Source organism: Saccopteryx bilineata, chromosome 5, assembly GCF_036850765.1.
Source record: "Saccopteryx bilineata isolate mSacBil1 chromosome 5, mSacBil1_pri_phased_curated, whole genome shotgun sequence".
Classification (NCBI taxonomy): Eukaryota; Metazoa; Chordata; class Mammalia; order Chiroptera; family Emballonuridae; genus Saccopteryx; species Saccopteryx bilineata.
The window spans coordinates 262,163,893-262,186,462 of NC_089494.1; the positions used below are offsets into that span (position 1 = coordinate 262,163,893).

Genomic DNA, 22,570 nt, shown 5'->3' on the forward strand with positions numbered 1-22,570 from the left:
TGAAGCTATTTTTTGGATGAGATGAACATTGAATCCATAGCGTTAAGCAGATAACCCTCCATAATTCGGGTGGGCTTCTAATCAGTTGAAGTCCTTAAGGAAAAACAGACTGAGGTCCCCCGAGGAAGAGGAAGTCTGCCCACAGAGGCCTGTCACTCGAGCTGCGACATCAGATCTTCCCTGGGTCTCCTGCCTGCCCTGCAGGTTTTGGGCTTATCAAACCTCTACAACCACATGGGCCAAGTCCTTAACATAAACCTCGCTCTATACATATTTATCTACAAACACACACACACACACACTCTCTCTCTCTCTCTCTCTCATCCTGTTGGTTCTGTTTCTCCCAAGAACCCTGACTGCTACAGATGACCATGTTCAACTAAACTCTTGATAGGTGCCCAAGGTCAAGCCCTCAGGAAAGGGAGGAGCTGGGATTTAAACCCAGGATAGGGAGCTTTGAGGGTGAGGTCTAAGGGGGCCCCTGAAGCTGACCCTTCAGGGTTACAGAGAGGTGGGAGAATGACATGTCCTTCTTCAGTGATTTTTTTTTAAGCAGCACATATATGAAGCTCAGAAGATGCCAGCCCTGCTCTAAGCCTGTTATGAAATTATTTCATGTCATTGGAGTGCCTGTCACACCACCTCGGAACGACCTCTTCCCTGGGTGGCCTGGGGTTCTGGGGGCTCAGATGAAGAGTGAGGTTCACCTTGGGTGTCCCTTGACCTGGCCTCCTTCACCGGGAACGTCAACCCTCCACCCCAGAGGAAAGCGTTCACTACGATGTTCATGGCGCTGCTAGGCGTGATCATGGAAACAGCCCGTGTCCAACGGGCAAAGGCAGGACATGCCAGGGCAGTCCCCGGGGGAATTTACATGCTGCTCGAGTGCTGTTTTCCAGGAGTTCCAAAGACTAGAAAAACACTTGCAATGTAAATGAGCTGACAACTAGCATGTGATGACAAACTGCTACATCACATGCCCACACGGCACACACACTCCCACGCCTGCACACACACGTGCCCGGGCATCCACACTCAGGCACACCCATGCATGCATGCTCAGGCACACACACGCCTACACCTGTACACACACATGCTCAGACACATGTTCACACTGCACGCACACAGGCTCAGGCACGCACACGCCTACACCTGTACACACACATGCTCAGACACATGTTCACACTGCACGCACACAGGCTCAGGCACGCACGCACACACACATACCTGCATGCACACGCTCAAACTCACACATGCTCAGGCACACACATTCTTGGACACACATAAGTTCAGACACATACCACACACATGCTCAGACACATGTTCACACCCGCACATACACGTGCTCGGGCACACACACACGTGCACTCGCACACGCACACACAGCACGCCTCACCGTTGGTGGACAGGAGGGAGTGGGCGGCGTTCTGCTGTGGGAGCCATTTGATCTTGTTGATTTTCTCCTCTATCTCCAAGCTCTTGAGATAGTCGAACTCGGGCTCGTGGCTCTGGAAGGTGCTGTAGACGTCATACTCGCCCTGGCTGTGAGGCGCGTTTTTACTCTGCAGGGAAACCCAGACAGGGTCCTGAGCTCCAGGACGGGACGCGGGGCGGGTTAAAGCCGCAGAGGGCCTGACAGCCATAGTCACCGGGCCTCCAGCAGTGCCCCTGGATACAGCCAAGGGTCGCAGGAAACCCTATGTTTTAAATCGCCTTGCTGTGCGGCTGTGGCCAAGCCCCAGTCCTCCTTGGCCCAATAAGAAGGACAACAGTGACCACGCCAGCTCACGTTTACTGAGCAGCTACTATGTGCTGGACACCGAACTAAGTGCCTCTCACTCCTCATCTTCTGTCCTTGAGGCCCCTCTGTGTTGGGTACCATGACACTCCCCGTTTTACAGGTGGACCAAGGTGGGGGTCAGGGGTGACCGGACCTGCCAAGGCCACATGTCCACTAAGTGTAACTCCCTCTGCTGGGGTCTGTCTGACATAGAGGCTGAGGCTCTTGAGGAACGAATGCATGTTGAAGCCAATTTCCCGGGGACATGGTGGAGGTTGGGGGGAGGACAGAATATTCCTAACGTCAGACCTGAGATAGTGGGCAGGTGGGTCCCATCCCAGCATGGGCATCTCCTTACAATAAGGACCCTCCTGGTGGACCCCCCAAAATAGTGAGGTGGTGAGTCCATCACGGGCACCAGGGCCCGCCCACTTCCCCAGTCGACGATTCCAGTTTCCACGCCAACGTGAAACTGCAGCCGGAAACAGCCGCCTGGGAGCACATCCAGGACAGGCCACCAGGCACAGTTCCACGTTCTCTGTTAGTGTCTCAGAGTATCGGCTGTTGTTATTTCTATACCCCTCTTGCTCCTACTCGAAAGCTTTAACGTCCTTCAATACTTTTGCCTCTAATTCCCTTCGACTCCCACGAGCACTGGCTGTGACAAAGGTCAGCGGGGCCAGAATGAAGAAAAACATTAAAGGAGGAAAATTCACGACCGAGGATCTTGCATCTACCAGTTGGATTTGTTTCTGCAGTCTGGCAGAACAGAGGGCCCGGCTCTGCAATCCCCGGGAGGGGAGGGAGGGTATGCGGGTCCTTCTCAGGCAATCAGCCCGCTCCAGCCACAGGACCGCGTTTGGCCAACCGATTCCGGCTGTCCACTGTCCTCTGGCTGGGTGTCCTTGCTAAGCCGCTTCGAACCCCCTGAGCTACAGTCTCCCCGCCTGTAAAGTGGGGAGAACAGTGCTGCTCCACCCCACGGGCCACCGTGAGGAGGTGCCGGGAGTAAATACAGGTGAAGCTAGACCCCTGGGGACGCTGCTCAGGGACCAAGTTCAACGCCTCTCTCTCCTCCCCGCCCCTCCCCTCTCTCTCCCTCTCCTCCACCTTCTTAGTGAGCGTCTAATCCCAGCACGCATTGGATGCCTCCGACACCCCCTCAGTCCACACGCAGTCTTGGTTTTGGCTCACTGGCCGGGGTGACTCTTCCAACTGTCCTCCTCTGTGAAATGTGGTGTCGGTCCCCACCCTCTGAGGCGACCAATGAGAGTAAATGAGAAAAGTGTGTAGAGAATGCAGCAAGGGGTTTGGACGGAATCCGTGCTCAAGACATGGGAATCCTTCTATCACAAGGTTCTTCCAGTAGTTCGGAAGTGGCACCCCTGGCCCATCACACCCAAATCCTACCGAACCACAGCGGCCACTGGGACAAGGGCCACCCCCAGCTCGAGGGCCGGCCCTGCAGCTGCAGAAGACCCCTCCCGTCCCCCTCAGTGGCGGCCGGCCGGGACAGAGCCAGCTCATCCAGCCACAGAGCAGTTTAATTCGAGGCTCACTGGGGGCAGCAGCTGGCTCTGCTTGTCCTGACTCTCCGGGGTCCCAGACACAGTGAGCAATCAACATACACCTGCTGAGTGGACCCAGCGGACTCACAGCCCCAGACCTGCCAGGTCCCATCCCTGCGCCCCAACACACCCTTTCCATCCAGCCCTGGGGTCCTGCTTGGAAGGCAGGTGAGTTTCCCCAGGGGCGCCATCCTGGTAGAATGCGGGGTGGCACCCTTCAGGACAAAGCCCCCCACCCACCAGGCCCCACCGTACCTCCGGTTCCCGCTGGAAGATGACAACCCGGCCACCCTTGTCGCCTGTGGCCAGCAGCTCTCCAGTGTGGTTGAACTCAACGGTAGAGATGATGTCAGCTGGGGGAGGGGGAGTGAGACAGGAAGGCCTGGTTCATTGGGACCCCAGCACTGTGTAGTTCAACAGAACTGGGCCCACCTCACCCTGCCCCGCCCCCAGCAGAGGCTCCGTACCCCTAAGCAGGGCCACCATCAGGCAGCAGGAGCCCAAGGCGTGGGGAGCACTGACAAGGTGCCACCTGCCCCTCCCCCTCCCTGGTGGCTGCAGGACAGAGGCCTGTTCTCGGGAGAGCTTCCCTCGGTCACCTTCCTGCCTGCGCCCTTCCCCCTTCCAGAAGTACTGTGAGAGTGTCCTCCTGAGCCAACCAGGTGACTGGGAACGCAAAGCTGACACTCATTAGCCCAACTCCGGGGGACAACACTTCGACCAGCTATACCCCTGGGCTCCCCAGGGATGGGTCATCTGTGATCCTCACACCCCTGGTTGGGACCCTGCAGGCACTAGAATCTCTAATCTGACATTAACACAGTGATCCATAAGAAATGATGACATCGGATCATTTACAATAACATGGATGGACCTTGATAACATTATACGGAGTGAAATAAGTAAATCAGAAAAAACTAAGAACTATATGAATCCATACAGAGACGGGACATAAAAATGAGACTCAGAGACATGGACAAGAAGGTGATGGTAATGGAGTGGGGGTGGTGGCGAAGAAGGAGGGGGGGAGGGGAGGGGCACAAAGAAAACCAGATAGAAGGTGACGGAAGACAATTTGACTTTGGGTGAAGGGTATGCAACATAATCAAATGTCAAAATAATCTGGAGATGTTTTCTCTGAACATATGTACCCTGATTTATCAATGTCACTGCATTAAAATTAATAAAAATAAAATTTTAAAAAAGTGATCCACTTTCAAACAAACCTGCGGTTCTGACCATGGCTCCTGGCGGACCCTGGTGGGGCGCTTAGCCGGACTCACCCCCTCCTCTATGGCAGCCCCCTCCCAGGTGACGGCAGCTCTGTCCCTCTGCTGGCTCGGGCCCCAGGCCTGGGGTCACCCTGACACTCCCCTCTGCCCCACCCTACTGATTCACCCTACTGAGTCCAACCCCTTCCCTGCCTCTCCCCAGATGGATGGCTGCAGCAGGCTCTCCTCTCTTCCTCCCTGCCCGGGGCGGCAGGCTGGCCTCAGCCCCGGGGGGGGGGGCAGTGAGAGGGAGCCCACACCACAGCCTCCACGGCTCCCCGTCCTGTCTCAGAGATGTCTACAGCCACTGGTGACCCACGATCCCTGGCGGCAGACCACATCAGGGGCCCAAACCTGCCCGCCTCTCCTGCACCTGCACGTGGACCCTAGCATGGCTGACCACCCCGTGCCGGGTAAACTACCCCCCCCCCAGCCCCAACTCTGGACTGGGCGCTGTGGTTCGCTTGGGCCTGCAGGGCACCAGCAGACAAGCCACCAGCCTGGGCCTCTGCCACCACCAGAAGGACCTACCCAGACTAGCCCATCAGTAGGGGGTGGGGAAGGAGGATGTCTGTGGAACAGCCCCCCCCCAGCCAAGCCGGCCCAAGGCAGGGCGCCGGGGGCCCAGACTAGCCTAGACCAGCAGAACCAGCGAGGAGTGGTGACAAGTTTTCAGTGCTGAATGCCAGGGAGTTCCTGGGTTTCATCTCAGTGAAAGGTAACTGACACCCTCTCTCCCGGCCCCGCGCCCCCCACGCCCCGCTCCCGACAGCTCCACCCCAACTCCGGGCTCCTGGCTTTTTCTCAAACGCACTGGCTGCCTTTTGCCTCCAGAGCCGTCCTCTCCGCCCCAAGTGCTTTCCCCTCTTTTATTCAATCAACGCACTTCTCTTTCCCAGTCAGCGCCTGTCAGAGGCAGCCCCCGGCCCCCGCGGGCCTCCCGAGCCACAGGTACATGCCGGCTTTGGCGGGAAAGAACAGAGGAGAAAGAGGGTGTTTTGGAAGCAGGTGACAGGCTGGGCGCATTCGTGGATCCAGAGAAAAGCACATTTCATTAAATTTAAAAAGACAAGACAAGGAGAGCACCTCTCAGGGAAATGCCCCCTGAGTGGGGGCCTGGGAAGGGGGTCAGGTCTTGGCTGCCTAACGCTGCCTTCCATGGGGCGGCCTGCCCTGGCCCCAGGACACGGGACACAGGAGAGCCACATGCCAGAGCCATGCCCGCCAGTGCTGGCGTTCCCAGACGTGGACATGACACGGGTCTTGCTATCTCTACCAGCACCCCCTAAGGGGGAAAGAGCAGAAGATAACATTGTATATAAAATGTTCCTAATTATATAGACCAGTGATCACAGTCATGTTTAATAGCAAACAAAACCAGGCAGAGCTGGGAAAAGCCGCAAGAGAATTTTCCATCATGTTAGCAAAGGCTGGCTTCTGGGAGACGGAAATAAAACATTTTTCCTTCTCTTTCTACTTTTTCTGCGCTTGCTAGATTTTCTGTACTGAATGTAGATTCTAATAGCTCCACGGGGGCCTAGAATGAATATGCCAAAAATGGATGTATTTAATATATATGGTTTGATGAGGTTAGACATATGCATAATTTATATTATTTTTATGGAGGAAAATAACAATGCTATTAAATTAAAATAGCAGTGTAACCATTGGTACCCAGAGCCAACGTGGTCCATAAATGCTGGGCGGTTACCACAGTAACCGACACTTGATGATGGCGGGCAACTGACAATTTATATGCCAGGTTCATAGTCACTGCCTCCTCCGACCCTCCCAGCCCCTGAAGGAGGGGTGGCTAGGATTTCTACTGGCAGCTGAGAAGACCGAGCCTCCTGCCTGGCAACACCCCCCTGAGCGGTTCGTGGGCCAGCCAGAAGCCGTGGGTTGGGTCTGGGCTCCAGTGCCTCCACGGCTGTGTGGCCGTGGGCTGGTCACTGAACCGCTCGGAGGCTCAGTTTTGTCATCTGCAGCATGGGTACAGCTGTATCTGCCCAGGATGAGAAGCTCCAACGAGGCGATGGAGGAAAGAGGGTTCGGGAGGAAGAACCACGACCCCGAGGGACGACCAACCACCAACACGGACTGAACAGAAAGCGAAAGCTCCTTCTCCTCTTGGCTTCTGGCCTCCGCAGAACTCGCGGTGACCAGCTGAGACGTGTGCGCCGCGGACCTGTGGCTCAGCCTAACCCGTGCAGCTCTGGGTTCCTGACCACCAGCCCCTCCACTACCATCCTGCGAACACTTACAGAACTACTGCCGGACCTCAGGCCGGGGCCCCGCTTCCTCAGGCCCTGGGCTGGTGGGTGCTGAACTTTATTGTTACAGCAAGTGTCATCTAAGGGAAAATTCCAAGGAAGCCCATGCTGTCCTTACATAGCGAGGTCCTCTCTCCTCTGCTGCAGCTCTGGGTGTCCCCCAAATGGCGAGGCAGAGTGGGAAGAGGCGGGTTGGGCCACCAGACAAGGAGGCACCGGTCAACTCCCTGGGACTGGGCACAGCAAACTCTATCAGTGAGGACACCAGGTTAGGGAGCCGGAGAGCCACACTGCCGATCAACGTAGGCTCAAGAAGAAATGAGAAGTGCTGTCCCAAGCCACCAGCCCAGTGACTGGCCCACAACAGAAGCGAGAGCCAGGGGTGGAGTGAATGAACCCAGTGGGATGGAAAGTCAAAGATGGTGGTGTGGGCTGAACTATACCCCCAACATCTGTGTATGCTGAAGTCCCAACCCCTGGCACCTGTGACTCTGACCTGTTCGGAAACAGGATCTTTGCAGGGGATCAAGCTAAGATGCAGTCATATTGGACAACAGTGGGTGCCACTCCCAGGACTGGGGTCCTGATAAGAAGGCCGTGTGAAGACACAGGGACACAGACATGGGGGAAGGGCCACGTGACAACAGAGGCAGAGATTGGAGTGAGCGGTGCGCCTAGCAGCCAAGGAGAGCCAGGGCTGGCTGGCCACACCGGAAGCTGGAAGAGACCTGGAACAGCTTCCTCCCTGGGGCCCTCAGAGAACGCACGGCCCTGCCGACACCTGACTCCTGGCTTCCAGGAACTGTGAGCGAGTAAGTCTCTCTGGTTCCAAGTCACCGCGTTTATGGGAATTTGTCAGGCCTCCCCAACCAGCACACGAGAAGGACAGCTGTGATAAGAGGCCATGCAGGCGCCAGCCCCGGGGGACACGGCTGCATCCCCGCTGCGGCTGCTGCTGGTGTGGGTCAGCCCCAGGGGAGGAGGGTCAGCCCTTGGACTTCAGAGACGCCCACTGCACTGTCGTCAGGAGGGAGGTATTCCAGTCCCAGCCCTGGTTCCTACGAGCCCTGTGACCTCACCCACATCACTCACCCTCTCTGAGCCCTGACTGTCGCGTTGGTGGAATGGGACCTGTCATCCCTGGCTGGCCACAGCCCTCCTAGGGTTTATGGGAAATTCAAACGCTCTGTGAACTGGGAAGTTCCCTGGAAACTCCGGCAGAGGCCGGCAAACAGGAGGGGAATTTAAATGCTCCTCAGAGGGCTCCCCTGCCCTGTTGGTCCATCACTGTCCGTCATCGTAAGTGCCACCGACACCATATAATGTGCCGTCAGACGTCAGAGCTCACGGCAGAGAGGGGGCCCTCGGAAAGCCCGGCGCGACCGTGCTGGTGGGACCGTTGTAAATAATTAATATTGTCAGGCGCATCAGGGCTGATGAGGAAGGCGGGGGGAGAGGGGAGAGGAAAGAGGGGACAGTCTGCCACTGAACGAAAGCTTGGTGACAGGCAGGAGGCACAGCAAGCCAGGCAGCAGCTGGGACAGGACTCGGGGAGCAGGTCCATGGGCATCTCTCTCTCTCTGGCTCCAGTGCCGGGCAGGACACTGGGGAAGGAGACGAGGGAGGCTGGCCCCCAAGGGTTCTCCGAGTCCGGGAGACACGTTTCAGAGGGGAGAGCTGGCTGGGGAAGGGACGAGTTCAGGGTGGGGAGGCAGGTGGGGAGGGGTGGAATCCTAGAGGGTTTCCTGGAGGCAGCGACACACGCGTGGGGTCTTGAGGAGCAGGGAAGGGTGGCCCCAGACAGTGGCTCCCTGTGCCCACACCCCCTACGAGGTGACCATGCAGCCCCTCTCATCCAGAGGCAGACCCATTGCCCTGCCCCCCATGACTCTGGGCCGTGCTCTGGTCAGCGGACTGTGGAAGAAGTGAGAGGGTGTTTGTCCCAAGCCTAGGCCGTAGAGGTCTGAGCTCTGCTCTAGAAGGGGTCCATGCTCTCTGCTGGACCCTTGTTCCACATGGGAACAACCCCGGCTGGCCCGCTGGACGGTGAGAGACCACATGGAGCAGAGAGAAGCCTCTGCAGCCGAGGTATATCCCAGGCCGGTCTGCTGCCAGCCGAGCCCCCAAAAGAGGATAGAGCCCAGCAAGACCCGTGGAGACACCTTCCTGACCCACTACCACCTCGTGTGCACGACTGAGCGTGGCCGGTACCTGAGAAAGCACCAGTGGAGCCCACGGACTCAGGATCTAAACTACGTGAGTGTCGCCTTAACCCTCCGAGCTCTGGGGTGGCCGGCTGGGACGGAGGGGGACGCAGGGTACAGCCGCTCCTCAGCACCTAGAACGCCAGGCTCGGTGGGCTCCTCCCCCAGGTGGGCTCCTCCCCCAGGTGAGAGGCGAGGGAGGCGTTTAAAAAGAAAGATGGTCCTGGTCAGAGAGAACCTCTAAGCCGCAGCCCAGTTCTGCAGTCGGGCACACACTCCCCTCCCCCAACACACACAAGGTGCCTGTCTACACTGCGCTGACCACAGTGCTGCCCTTCAGGGGTCACTCAGACAGAGCCGATCACTCTCCAGGTCTCAGCTCAAGTGTCGCTCCTGGGGGGTGGGGGGCGCCTCCAAGTCCTCCAAGCCAACATCGAGCTCCTTTGTGTGCACGACAGTGTCTCATGCCAGGCCTGTGGCAGCCCTGTGCACGGGGACAGTGCGAGGCAGCAGGAGGACAGAGAGGCCCCGAGAGCCGCAGACTCCGGCTCAGGGCCCAGCGTCGCCGCCGTGCGCAGCTCGTGTGGCCTGGAGCCAAGTCCCATCTCCCCGAGAAACAGTTTCCTCACCCGTTAAAATAGGGACGATCTCTCTGGACTCACGCGGGGCTGTGGTGAGGATAGGGTTCATGTGCGGGGCAGGAAGCTAACACGGGGCTCCTCGGACCCCAGCTTCAGCAGAGGCACCCAAGGTGGGCGTCAGGACTGCTGGGGGAGCGAGTCCTGAGAACCGGGTCCGTGCATGGCCCTGGGAACGTGCGTCAGGACGTCGTGACGCCTGGGACCAGAACAGGGAATAGCAGTCTAACAGTCAGCGCCCCGGGGGCGCCCTGTACTCTGGGTACAATGTCTATCTCTGTCAGTGGCTTTTAGTGTATTCGCTGTGTTATGCAACCATCCCCGCTACCTAATTCTACACATTCCCATCACCCCAGAGAGAAGCCCTGCACCCCACTGTCGCTCCCCACCCCTTCCCAGCCCTGCGGATCTGCCCCTTCCGGACTTTCTCATAAAATGAAATCATGCAATCTGTGGCTTTGTTCACGCAGCAAGCACCGTGTTTTCTCGGTTCACCCGGGTTGCAGCCACTGTCGGTGTGTCAGTCCTGTTCAGAGCTGCATAGCACGCCCCTGGGCCCGCGAGGGTTTTAATGCCAGGCCCAACCCCCTTCCAGCAGAAACCCAGTCCCCAGAAGAGGACCTGCAGGGGGCGGGGGGTACCTAAGAATGGCCCCGGAGCTCGGACCGGACCGTGGCTGGCCCATCTCTGCCAGTGGAGGGCAGAGCAGGAGGCAGAGCAAGTGTGGCGCAGCGCTGCCCCTTGGTGGGTGCCCACAAAGGCCAGGGCACATGGAGGCTAGGGCCGCGGCTGCCAGCTCCTCCGGGCCAGACCAGACGGCCCCTGCTGAGTTGCTGCTGGCCCGGCCGGCCGGCCGGCACAGAGGCAGATGGGCTTGGGGACAGGGGACTGAGCGGCTGTGGATGTGCCTGCGGTCAGCGGGGTGCGGTCAGGCTGCTGGCTCTGGTTCCAGGCCAGGTCAGATTGTGCTCGCTGCAGGGGTGATGCCCCAGATCCGACTCCAGCCCAGCCCTCCAGGCGCCACCCCTCAATCAGACCCAGGTGGCCTACGGCCAGCCGCTACAGGTCAAAGTGAAGGGGACCGAGAGAGGCCTGTTCCCCTCTTGTTTTCTTGAGCACAAGCTCCTGCGAGCCCCCCGAGCACAGTCACCTGAGCTTCTCTCCCCTAGACGAAGACTCCCCAGGTCCCGCCCAGACCCACCGGATCAGAATCGCACGCAGGCGCCTGGAATCCGCATATGAGGTGACGAGGTCTCCCGTGGTGCGCTGATGGGGTGGGACTCGGAGGTCCCCGCCTTAATGGCCGCCTGATTCCCAGCAAGTCACAGACACTCTCTGAGCCTGTTTCCCGATCTCTAAAATGGGCACAGCGCTGCCATTTCAGGTTTGTGAGGCTTTCATGAGGCAACAAGCATCAAAGTGCCCGGCCATGGACAAGCTGCTCAAAACCTGCTAGCCGCGTTTGGGGCTGCATGGCTGTTAGGATGCACGCAGACCCAACCCTGAACTTCCCATCTGCATATTGAAAGGAAGTCGGGGAGGGCAAGAATTCACCGAAGAGACCGGGACAGAGAGGGTCTGAGACATGAAGTTGCCACAGGGTCCTGACTTTGAATCCCACTCTCTCCTGGCTGTCCCTTCACCCCGCCGAGGAGCCTCAGTTTCCCCGTTTGTGTAATGGTGACGGTGAGAGCTGCCATGCTGCTGGGCTCTGCACACGGCACCAGGCTGCCCCGGGCCAGGAGGAGGAGCCTGCCGCGGGGAGGAGAGGGGAGGCCTGGTGCCCATCCAGACTGACCGCCTGTGTCAGGCAGCTGGCCAGGCCGGCTGCCGTCCTCCCCGTGCCTGGCTCCCGCAGGCCACGTCCTCTGCTCCGGCTGCAGCCAGTGCTCCAGACCCCAGCCGGCAGGCGGGCAAGCAGGGCTCAGTGGCCTGAGGACAGGACGCCTTTCGGGCCTCATCACATCAGTGTGTCCATCCGACCCGTTGCCAAGCAGGCGTCTGTTCTCGGGGCGGGGGAGCCGGGGCTCAGGCACCGCGCGGGGTGCTGAGGTCATGGTTGGCAAGGCTGGCCGAGCCCGCCATCAGCCTCTCCCGCTCTGCCTGGGCCAGGCCACGGCCGCTCCGCTCCTAGAAGTCTGGCTGCCTCCTCTTTGGGTCTCCTGCCCTCGCCTGGCCCAGTCCACCCAGAGACCAGAGGCCTTACTGAGATGGAAACCTCAGTCCATCAGGGTTCCCCCGAAGCCTCCGTGGCTCCCTGCTGCCCTCGCTGCCAGTACAGCCCCCCTTTAGCCAGCTCAGACTTTGCCCCCCAGATGGGGCCAGCAAATATCTACTGAGCACATACTAAGCAACGGAGCCTGCCCTAGGCAACCAGGATGCAGAGGCGGCCAACGGGCAGTGTGCAGCCTGCCCGGGCCAGCACGCCCCGCACGCAGCGCGTTGCCCCGCACGCAGCGCGTTGCCAGGCTCCTCCCTCCGCCCTTCCTTGAGGAAAGGTCCCGGGTCTCAGCCTCTGGGTGACAGTCTGGTAGAGGAGGACAGCCATGTCTGTTAAGGGGTGACATGGGATGCAGGCATTGCCCAGGACACCCCCACAAGAGGGGCCAGAACAGCAGGACAGTCCTGTCACCATCAGGGCTACGGCTAGGTGGGCCAAGGCTGAGGTGTGGCCTCGGCCAGCAGATGGGCAGGGTCCCTCCAGCTCTGCACGGGCCGTGGACCGTCTGCAGCTCGACCTCCGGAGGCACAGTACCCTCATCTGTCAGTTCCCTCATGACGGTGACTATGCAGGGGGACTGCAGGCAAAGGCTTAACCCCGTTCACATGTTGTGCTCACCACAGGACCCATTCATGGGTGGGAGCTCCTTGGGCCACTAGGTTTCTGCCTTGCTTCCTGGTGGTAACAAATCCCAGCTGCCCTGGGTTCTCCTATCTGGGGCTCCAGGCTGCCTGGGTCCCTGGAATCCCAGCCAGTGAACAAGGAGCAGCTTGGGGGGGTGTTCCCTTCCAGGTCACCCCGGCCACCCTGGTGGGATCTGGGTCCTGGGGGTGAAGGGATGCCTCACACTCGATGAGAACCCACCACAGCTGGGCGCCAGCTAGGAGCTTCACCCACGGGCCGCTTAATCCTCCCAGCAGCCCTAGGAGAGTGAGGCGATGTGCCATGTCCACTTAGGGAAACCGAGGCTCCAAGGATGGACCCTGTCCTCGTGCTGGGAGCAGGCAGCTTCCACGCTGGTTGGAGCCCAGGGCCTGTGCTCCTGACACTGTGGAGTGCGGCGGGGCCCGCCCAGGTCCCCACTGCGAGATGGCCACGCACCCCCATGGACAGTCCCCGCATGCCTCCTGCCTGGTGCCCTGTGCCCCGACCCCAGCAGCCCCCCTCCTGCCCAGGACCCCTGCTCCCACACGAAGATAAGCAGACCGACAGAGGTGTCCTCAGGCAGGGCCAGTGGCCAGCAGGCGTGGCACCCTCCCTGCCCTGGCTGCTGTGGGTTCTCCGGCTCCTTTCCCGGGGTTTTTCCTGGAGACACAAACTTCCGGCCCAAGTGCATTATTCAACAAGCGCTGAGCGGACGATGTCTGTCGGGTGGGGTCAGCATGGTGACCACTTCACATCTATGACCTCATTTACTGGTTGTGATGGCCTCCTGGGGGGGGGGTAGGGAGGCATTACTCCACTGCCCTTCTAGAAGATCTGATCAAGGCGAAGACTTTCTCTCCACCTCCTGGACTCAGTCGATGGTGAGGGTGGAGCCCCACAAATGGATGCTGGGGCCAGAGCTCAAGGCGCTTCTGAAAACCTTCAGGCTGCCTGCCTCGCCTACGTGTTTCTCTTCCACATGTCTGCACGTGCCTCCCTGTGAGGCGCCGGGAACACCAGCTGTGCTGACGGTCTCCGCGATCTAGGACCAGAGATCCTAGACAGTTTACAGACAAAGAAGACACAGTTCTTCCACCTTCCGGAGACCCAGGGCGAGGCCAGAGCGAGGAGCAGCAGCTTGAAGCTCAGCACAACACAGAGCCCTAAACTGTGGCACATCCTGGTCCAAGCTCCCCGGTGAGCTGGGCTCGAGGGCTCCCCTCTGCTCTGCAAGGACCTGGGGGCCTGACAGCCGAGTGGCTCCATGGGCCACACCCCCAGAGTGGTGACCTGATGATGATGATGATGATGGCGGCGGTGGCGGCACATACGTACCCACTATATACCAGAACGGTACTACATGCCTTCACACGTCAGGCGGTACCGTGGAATAGTCAACGGCACCAATATTTCAGCCAGAGGACGCTGGCTCAAGTACTGGCTCTGCCACTCAACAGCTGTGTGACTTTGGGCCAGTAACTCAACCTCTCTGTCCCTTGGCATCCTCATCTGTACGTGGAGTTCAATGTGGCGGTATCACGTGCCTCACTGCTGAGAGGATGCGCGGTAACGCGTGGGCCATGCTCAGAGCGCCACCCGGGGCGTGGCCGTTGCTGCCCTTCTCATCTTTGGTCCACCTGCACCTGGGAGGGAGGGTTACGGGCTCCACTCACAGATGAGAAAACCCACGTGGGACGGCTGAAGCGCCTTGTGCAAGGGCCTGGGGCAGGAACTGGGCTTTGCCCCATGCCTGCCTGGCATCAAGCCCCCTGTGCCGTTCACTTCAGCTGCAGCTCTCCACACAAGCTGTCCCCGCTTCCCCAAATCAAGAAGAAATCCCTCTTTGCTATTTTAGACCCAAGATGAAAAGTCCAACGAGCTAGTCAGTGGAGAGCTCGGCTCTGACATCTCCCAGTTCCAAAGCCTCCTCCAACCCTCCCTCCCTTCCTTCTCTCCTTTCCCTTCCTGCCTTCCTTCCTCCCTCCTTCTCTTTCATATACTACACGTGCTGTGCCTCCGCACGAGGCCAGGAGTGAATCAGACATGGAGATCCCTGCCCCTAGGAGGTCCCAGTCTTGAGGGGGAGTCAGGGATGCACCCAAGCACCACGTGGTATGGCCAGTGAAGGGGACATGGTGACTGTGAGGGCCCAGCTGGGAGATCAGGGGTGGCTTCCTGGAGGAGGAGGCGGCACAGAAGCTGAGTCGTAAAAGGTCAGCATGAGCAATAACACTGCCAGTGGGGAGGCGATCCAGGTGGGAAGGGGCATGCATGCGGTGGGCTGGAGGACCTGGTCCGGGGATGATGGCAGCGGAGCCAGGGGAAGCAGATGGGGGCCTCAAACGCCTCCCCTTTGGGGAGCTCTGAACCACCCCTCTGAGAAAGACCCACTCGGTGAAGGAAATAACCTGTGTTCCCTTGCTCTCTTAATGAACTCATGGCTTCTAGGACCCGCTGGTAAACCGGGAGGCAGAGGAGCTGTGAGACCAGAGGAACCACTCTGGGCTAATTAGAACTGCAGCGCAGTTAGAGAACTTCAATTACCGCTCTCGGCAGGAAGGTGGCCCACATCTGGGGCCCCAGTAGGTCCACCCGGACATCGCTCAACATGCAAGGCATTAAAAAGGGGCGGGGCCAGAGCAGCCCTGCGTCGCCTAGAAGGGTGGATTGTTCCTCTGCGGGGTCAGAGCCTCGGAGACAGAAACTCAGAGGAGCCTGAACAGGAGCTGGTTTGAAGATGAGGATGATCAGGACGATTCCCCTCCTCTTCCTGCGCTCTCCCGCCAACCCACAGTTTGATTTGATTAAAAAATAGATAACAGAAACAAAATTGCACTTGAATCACAACTCTGTTTCCAACCGTGTTCAGTTTATGAGAAACGGGAACCCAGGTGAGGCTGCGGAGGTTGCCTGGCATCCTGGAAGCCATCGCTGTCCTCAGTCAGGGCTGACGCCCTCTCTCCGAGCTCGGACTCTGCCCCTCTGCGGGAATGTTTAGTCTCTGGGATTCAACATCTGAGGGGCTCTCATCTGAGGGGCTACCCCTCTGCCCCCATCAGTGTCGCCAGAAAAGGCACAGCAGAGCGGGAGTTGGGGGCCCAGCTCCCTCCCAGGTCGCCACCACCTTGCTGTCCGATGTTGGCTCTGGCACTTGGCCTCTCAGGGTCTCAGTTCGGTCATCCAAAAAGGGGGCAGAGGTGACTGGATCAGGAAATCAGAAATTCTGCAACTCCACAATTTCCCCACGTACCTATGGACGAGAGTTGCCTTGTGGAAGGCAGGAAGCAACCATTCCTTAGTGAGGCATATCCCAAATATGATATGGGCCATACCTATTCTATAAAAATATATATATATATATGTTTCTTGAAATCAAATGTAATTTGGGCAAACTGTCTTTTTTCGTGGTTTGCTGAATCTGGCGACCCTATCAGGGAACAACCTATTCCTACACAGACTAAGCAGTAATTCCAGCAGGGTAGGGGAGGAGAGGGGATAGACGGCAGGGAGGGGGGTGCAGGGGGGGCCTCCCATCAGAACCTCTCTGACCTGTCAGTCCCCTCTGTCTGAGAACCACTGAGCCAGGGAAAAGCAGACCTCACGATTTCCCAGCAGCGCCTGCAGCGCTTGGGACACCGCGACTGTTGTATTCGTCTCCTCACGTCACAGGTGAGGAAACCAAGCAAGCAGGGTTAAAGGAATTCCCCAGGTCACGGAGCTCCCGAGAAGAGCCGGGTCAGGGCGACCCCACACTCTTCCTAACTCTCCCGCCTCTCTGTGTCCAGCACAGTACTGGACGCTGGCTCTTAGCAGACACTCCACAGTGGTTTGCTAAACAAATGAATGAATAAACTAACTAATGCACCAATGAATGGGCGAATCAAAATAAAAGAAGAAAGGAATGGGGCGAGGAAGGAATGAATTAATGCCACAGGGAGGATAAGCCTTCTCTTCCAACTCAGAGACAAAAGGAAAATCCCCAGTTCAATGACGGGAAGGGATCCCTAAGGGTAACCCCACGAGGGCAGTAAGGCAAACACTTTCATTACTGTTTATGGCTTCCTGGGCTCATTAGCAAATCCCCAGGCTTGGGGGGAGGAGGGCAGTGTGACAGGGGAGGGGCTGGACTTGCCCTGGGACACACAGGAAGGTCCAGGTCTGGGAAGCAGTGGCCTCGAATCCAGATGTTGACATGACAACATCAGGAAAACCTCATTTGCAAACCCAAATTAGTGCCATCTTGATGATCATATAAAAGAAGGATGAGTAATAAAAGCGAGCCGTGAACAAGCATGGCCATGGTAATGGCCTCACCGAGGAGCCCAGAGAACTCACGAAGGAAGGTTTCTGTCATCGCAGCCCAGGTGGTGACTTACGGATGCGGCTCAGTTCTTTGCTTTGTATCCTGGCAGGAGTCTCTGTTTCCCTTAGTTTATCTATCATCATCCTCATTAGTAACATAGAGGCACATGATAGGTATATAAATACAAAATCATGACCGTTACAACGACGATGATGAACTTTAGCGTTTACCAGTGCCGTGCTGAGCCTGGCCCTTTTCCGAACGCATTATATGTATTACCATATTTATTTTTGAACCATTTAAGACGTTCTGGCCTGTTCTGTCATCTTTCGATTTGCCTCCCTGAGAGCATCTGAGATGCTTGTTTATCAAGTTTGCCCGCATCTGGTCCTGGCCAAAGTGATCTCAACCCCAGCCGACGTGGGCCAGCACTGCCCTTTACACCAGGGGTCCCCAAACTTTTTACACAGGGGGCCAGTTCACTGTCCCTCAGACCGTTGGAGGGCTGGACTATAAAAAAACTATGAACAAATCCCTATGTACACGGCACATATCTTATTTTAAAGTAAAAAACAAAACGGGAACAAATACAATATTTAAAATAAAGAACAAGTAAATTTAAATCAACAAACTGACCAGTATTTCAATGGGAACTATGCTCCTCTCACTGACCACCAATGAAAGAGGTGCCCCTTCCAGAAGTGCAGCGGGGGCGGATAAATGGCCTCAGGGGGCCACATGCGGCCCGCCGGCCATAGTTTGGGGACCCCTGCTTTACACTGAGAAATGATGTTGACTATTAGTTTGCCGCTCATAACCCATTAGTATTGTATGCATTTCAGGTATGTGTACTTGAGAAAAATAAAACCATCTCACCCTCCTCATATCTTCATTCTTACTGTCAAAATACTAATGTTTCACTGTGGTGGGCTGGATGGTGGCCCATCAAAAGTTGTGTCCACACCCTACTCCCCAGAACCTGAAAATGGTGTGTTATTGGTAAAGAGGGTCTTTGCATTTGTAATCGAGTCAAGGATCTCTAGATGAAATCACCCCTGATTATCTGAGTAGACCCTAAATCCAACGACAAGTGTCCTTAGAAGGGACACCCAGAGCAGAGACACAATGAGGAGGAGGCAACATGACAAGGAAAGGCAGAAACTGGAGTGATGTGGCTGTAAGCCAAGGAATGTGGGTAGCCTTGTGAAGCTGGGAGAAGCAGGGACAGATTCCTCCCGGAGGAGGGGGGCTGCAGAGGGAATGTCGCTCTCCCTCACCGGGATTTCAGACTTCCAGCCCACAGAACTGCAAAAAATAAAAATAAACTTGTGTTGTTTGAAGCTACTGAGTTTGAGGCAATACATATGGCAGCCCCAGAAGACAAGTACCCTCACTAGTCAGAAATGTGCACTGATGGTAGTCTGCCTACCTCAAGGACCCAGCAAAAACAGGAAACAGGGTCAGGACCAATAGACTTAATCTCCCGAAACTCCGGTAGGTTTTATGAGCATTTATTGAAGGGAAACCCAACTTGCTCAATGTGGCTACTAGAAAACTTAAAATTACACACGTGACTCCCATGACATTGCTATAACTCAGCACTGATTTAGAGAATGCTGAAAATTTGATGATTATTGGGAATTCAAGAATTGTGTGTGCCATTTGGCTGCTTAAAATATTTTATATGGGCCCTGGCCGGTTGGCTCAGCGGTAGAGCGTCGGCCTAGCGTGCGGAGGACCCGGGTTCGATTCCCGGCCAGGGCACACAGGAGAAGCGCCCATTTGCTTCTCCACCCCTCCGCCGCGCTTTCCTCTCTGTCTCTCTCTTCCCCTCCCGCAGCCAAGGCTCCATTGGAGCAGAGATGGCCCGGGCGCTGGGGATGGCTCTGTGGCCTCTGCCTCAGGCGCTAGAGTGGCTCTGGTCGCAACATGGCGACGCCCAGGATGGGCAGAGCATCGCCCCCTGGTGGGCGTGCCGGGTGGATCCCCGTCGGGCGCATGCGGGAGTCTGTCTGACTGTCTCTCCCCGTTTCCAGCTTCAGAAAAATGAAAAAATGGAAAAAAAAAATATTTTATATGGCACCTGAGAACCCCCAAAGGATGCAAACACACCCAGAAGGGATCAAATGTTAATTAAATAAACTGATAAACTAATAGCAGATATGATTTATTGCCCGGGACCAGCTACATCAGGGTTCTGTACCACATGACCACACCTCCACACTGTCCTCAGCTGATTGGATCAAGCGGCAGACAATCCCCTGTCAAGACAGCCAATCATCAGGCTGGCCAGAGAGCTGAGCCAATCATGCTTCTCCCCCGGGGATCTGGGGTGGGAATATGGGAGTAGTTCAGAAAGTGTACGGATTCCTACAGGTTGTGAAACAGGCAAGCTGTGGTCCAGAAACATGGTAATTATAGGGGTGCTTGTTAAGAATTCAGATTCCTTGACCCTATCGCCTGGAAGGCTGAGTGGGGCCTGAGAATCTGTGTTTTATTTTTTTTTTATTTTTTTAAGTAAGAAACAGGGAGGAAGAGAGACAGACTCCCTCATGCACCCTACTGGGATCCACTCCACTAGCCCCCTACTGGGTGATGTTCTGCCCATCTGGGGCCTCCGTTGGTCTGCAACTGAGCTATTTTAGCACCTGAGGCCTCAGTGCCTGGGGCCAACTTGCTTGAACCATTCAAGTCATGGCTGAGGGAAAGGAAGAGAAAGAGAGAGAGAGAAAGGAGAGGAGGAGGGGTGGAGAAGTAGATGGTCACTCCTCCTATGTTCCCTAACTGGGAATCGAACCTGAAACTTCCATATAGCAGCTGACACTCTACTGCTGAGCGAACTGGCCAGGGATGGGAATCTGTGTTTTAAACAAGCCTAAGTGTGTTCGCTATAGGAGCTCTGTGGGTCACACTATGAGAGACCCCAAGGGCAGCTGCAGGGCAGAGGTTGGTGGGTAGAGGGGAGGCTGGAGCTTGGGGAGCTAAGCAGGGGTGGCTGCCCTGGCTCAAGCTCAGGTGGCAGGAGCCAGCCAGGGGCATCACTGTCTCGGGGAGAGGATCACAGGTCACCCTCACCACAAAGCCCCCCATTCAGTGTGGCCTCCTGGAGAATTGGCCAGTGGATGGCAGGCACTCCCCACTAGCCTGGAGCAGGTGGACCCTGCACACCCTTCATTTGGCATCTGTCTGATGAAAACTCCATTTTCACCTCCACCTGAAGCCCTCTCTGGTTTCAGAGTTTAAGGAAATCTCTCAAGAAGCTGTTTACAGCAAAGAGCCAGCCTGGTGTCACCATCTAACCCTGACACGTGTCTCTCCCTTGGATGCCCTTAATTATATAAACAGAGGGCGCAGCTCCGCACCCAAGCAAGCTGGCAAGAGGTGGGCATACCTGCTGAGAATTGGGCTTCTGAGACTCAGGGCCACTTTCCAGGGGGCCCAAAGGCAGAAGCCCACCTGGCAGCATCCCCAGCCTAATGAAGCTGCACGGAAACTGTAATTATACCAACTCAGGAGCCCGTGCTAGGTGCTGGGAGCAGCCCGGGTGTGCTCGTTCCCGCAAGGCCTAATGAAGCATCCCATGTTCCACAGCCATGTGATTTAATTAACCCTCCGCTCCGGGTGTGCCCCAGTCACCCCTGTCGAAGGAGGGGACCCCGGCCCGACTTGGGGAGCAGCAGGAGTGTGCACTGGGAGAGGGGAGATCGTGCACCAGCTAGTGGGGTGGCAGGAAGGAGTCTGACGTGTGAAGGAAGGGGCCATTGAGGGGAGCATTCTGGCTAGTTCACGGACAGGGCCTAATTGAACGTAAGGTAGCGTGGCGTATGGAGAGTCAGACAGATAGGGTGACATCTGGCTCTGCCACTTACCACCTGAGGGGCTCTGTCTAGTCGCCCTTTTCCAGATGCCCTTACATGGGGTTCAAGTCTTTCCCATACACTTCACTGGATTCTCACACAACCCTGTGGAGTTGGGACTGCTCTTACCCCCATTATAACGACGAGGAGACTAAAGATCAGAGAGGGCAAGTAAGGCGTCCACAGTCACACAGCCAGGAAGTGGTGAGGAGACCAGACCACTTGTGCTCCTCACCAGCAGGCCCACGATGCCCACCTAGCAGTGCTGGTGTGACTATTAGCATGGATGGCATGATGCTTGGCGCAGGACCTGGCGCAGCAAGGAGGAGCCTGAAGCAGGTCCCCTCTCCCGGCCCCTTTCAACCTTCCTCCGTCCTTCCTCCTAATGCACCCCCGCCCCCCACAAATGATGTGCCTCCCTAAACCAGCCGCACTCCTGTGAGTCTCCACATCTGTGTCCCTGCTACTCCTGGGCCTTCTCTAACAGCCTCCCTCCTGGAGCCTCCGCCACTCACCTCGGCTACGTGATCTTAAAGATTTCCCGCCACTTCCCCAAAGAATAAGCACAGTGAACACTCTCTCTCGCGCGCACACACACACACACACCAGTGGAAGCTGAACCCCCTGTCTCTTCATCTCCTTGGGGTCAAAGCCAGGGCCTTCAGACGTGAGGACGTGCCCGCTTTTACGGCTGATGAAGTCCCCAGGTGACTCTGGCAAAACACAGCTCAGCCCATCATTAAGTTTGCCGGGGGGTGGGGGTGCTGCTGGGAGGCCACGGACACCGGCCTCGGTCTGGTCATCAGGGTCAGAACCTGACGTCACTGGGTGAGAACACCCGGGCGGCGGCCGTTTCGGCCCAAGCCAGGGCACGCGCCTCGCTTCCTGTGATAACGGCAAAAGCGGACTCGGGCCTCCGCCGCCAGCTGGTGCACGACCTACACTTTCCGACTTAGACGCCCCCGCCCATCCTCTCGCTGGCAGGTGGGCAAACGGAGGCCCCGAGAGGCAGAGTGACTGGCTTGAGATGACAGCCAGCTGAGCTCAAGTGAGGAGCTGCCTGCCCACCCAGGACCGGCCAGCTCCCAGTGCACCCCCTGAAGGCCCTGCTCACGCCTTCCTCGTCCTCCCTCCAGCCCTGCGCACGACTGGCTCACACGGCCTCACCAGAGCCCGAGTCCTCTCACAGCTCCGCAGTCAATGCCACGCTGCCCGCCTGTGGCCAGTAACACAGCAGCGGGAACCGATCAATAGAATTTAAGCTCTGGACTACATAAATTCTGTGTGTGTGCACGTGTGTGTGCGTGGAGTGTGTGTTTTAACAGATAGATACATGTTCAAAGAAACCAAATACTGCCAGTGTTTCGGCTCCTGGCTGGAGCTAGCTGGTCTGAGCGAGTCAGTGGCAGCCGGAGGCAGGGCAAGCCGGGTTTGTTCAGAAGCACTCCGCCTCATCCTCGCCCACGTGGGCGACCTGAGCTTGGTGCGCAGACGCTCTGTCCACACGCAAGGCGGGGATGCGGGTGGAAATGAACAGGAGCCCTCCCTCCCACAGGCACCTCCGTTCCCCACTGCGCCGAGGGCAGTCGGACAGACAGCAGGAGGCCGGTGGGGGGCGAGCGCCAGGCATAGGCTGCAGCCCCTCTTGTCCTCAAGGGTGGCATTGACATTACCCATCACTCAGGAAGTGCACTTCACAGTTGACACTGAGCACCAGCATCTGACTCTCGTTTTACCACGTCAAAGAGCCCCTCAAGACGGGCAGGGGCTCCTCCTATTGTATCAGTGGGGAAACCGAGGCTCAGAGAAG

The 22,570-nt window shown here is 57.2% G+C and overlaps 1 protein-coding gene across 2 annotated transcripts in view; it reads right to left on the bottom strand.

The window, feature by feature from the left end:
- Nucleotides 1-22,570, bottom strand: part of PPP2R2C (protein phosphatase 2 regulatory subunit Bgamma) — a 101,419-nt gene that overhangs the window by 32,745 nt on the left and 46,104 nt on the right. For both annotated transcript variants that reach the window (XM_066233310.1, XM_066233311.1), the window contains exons 2-3: nt 3,604-3,701; nt 1,397-1,562 (exon numbers count right to left, since the gene is read on the bottom strand). In XM_066233310.1, coding sequence (XP_066089407.1) covers nt 1,397-1,562; nt 3,604-3,701 — 264 coding nt within the window. The remainder of the gene's footprint in view (nt 1-1,396; nt 1,563-3,603; nt 3,702-22,570) is intronic.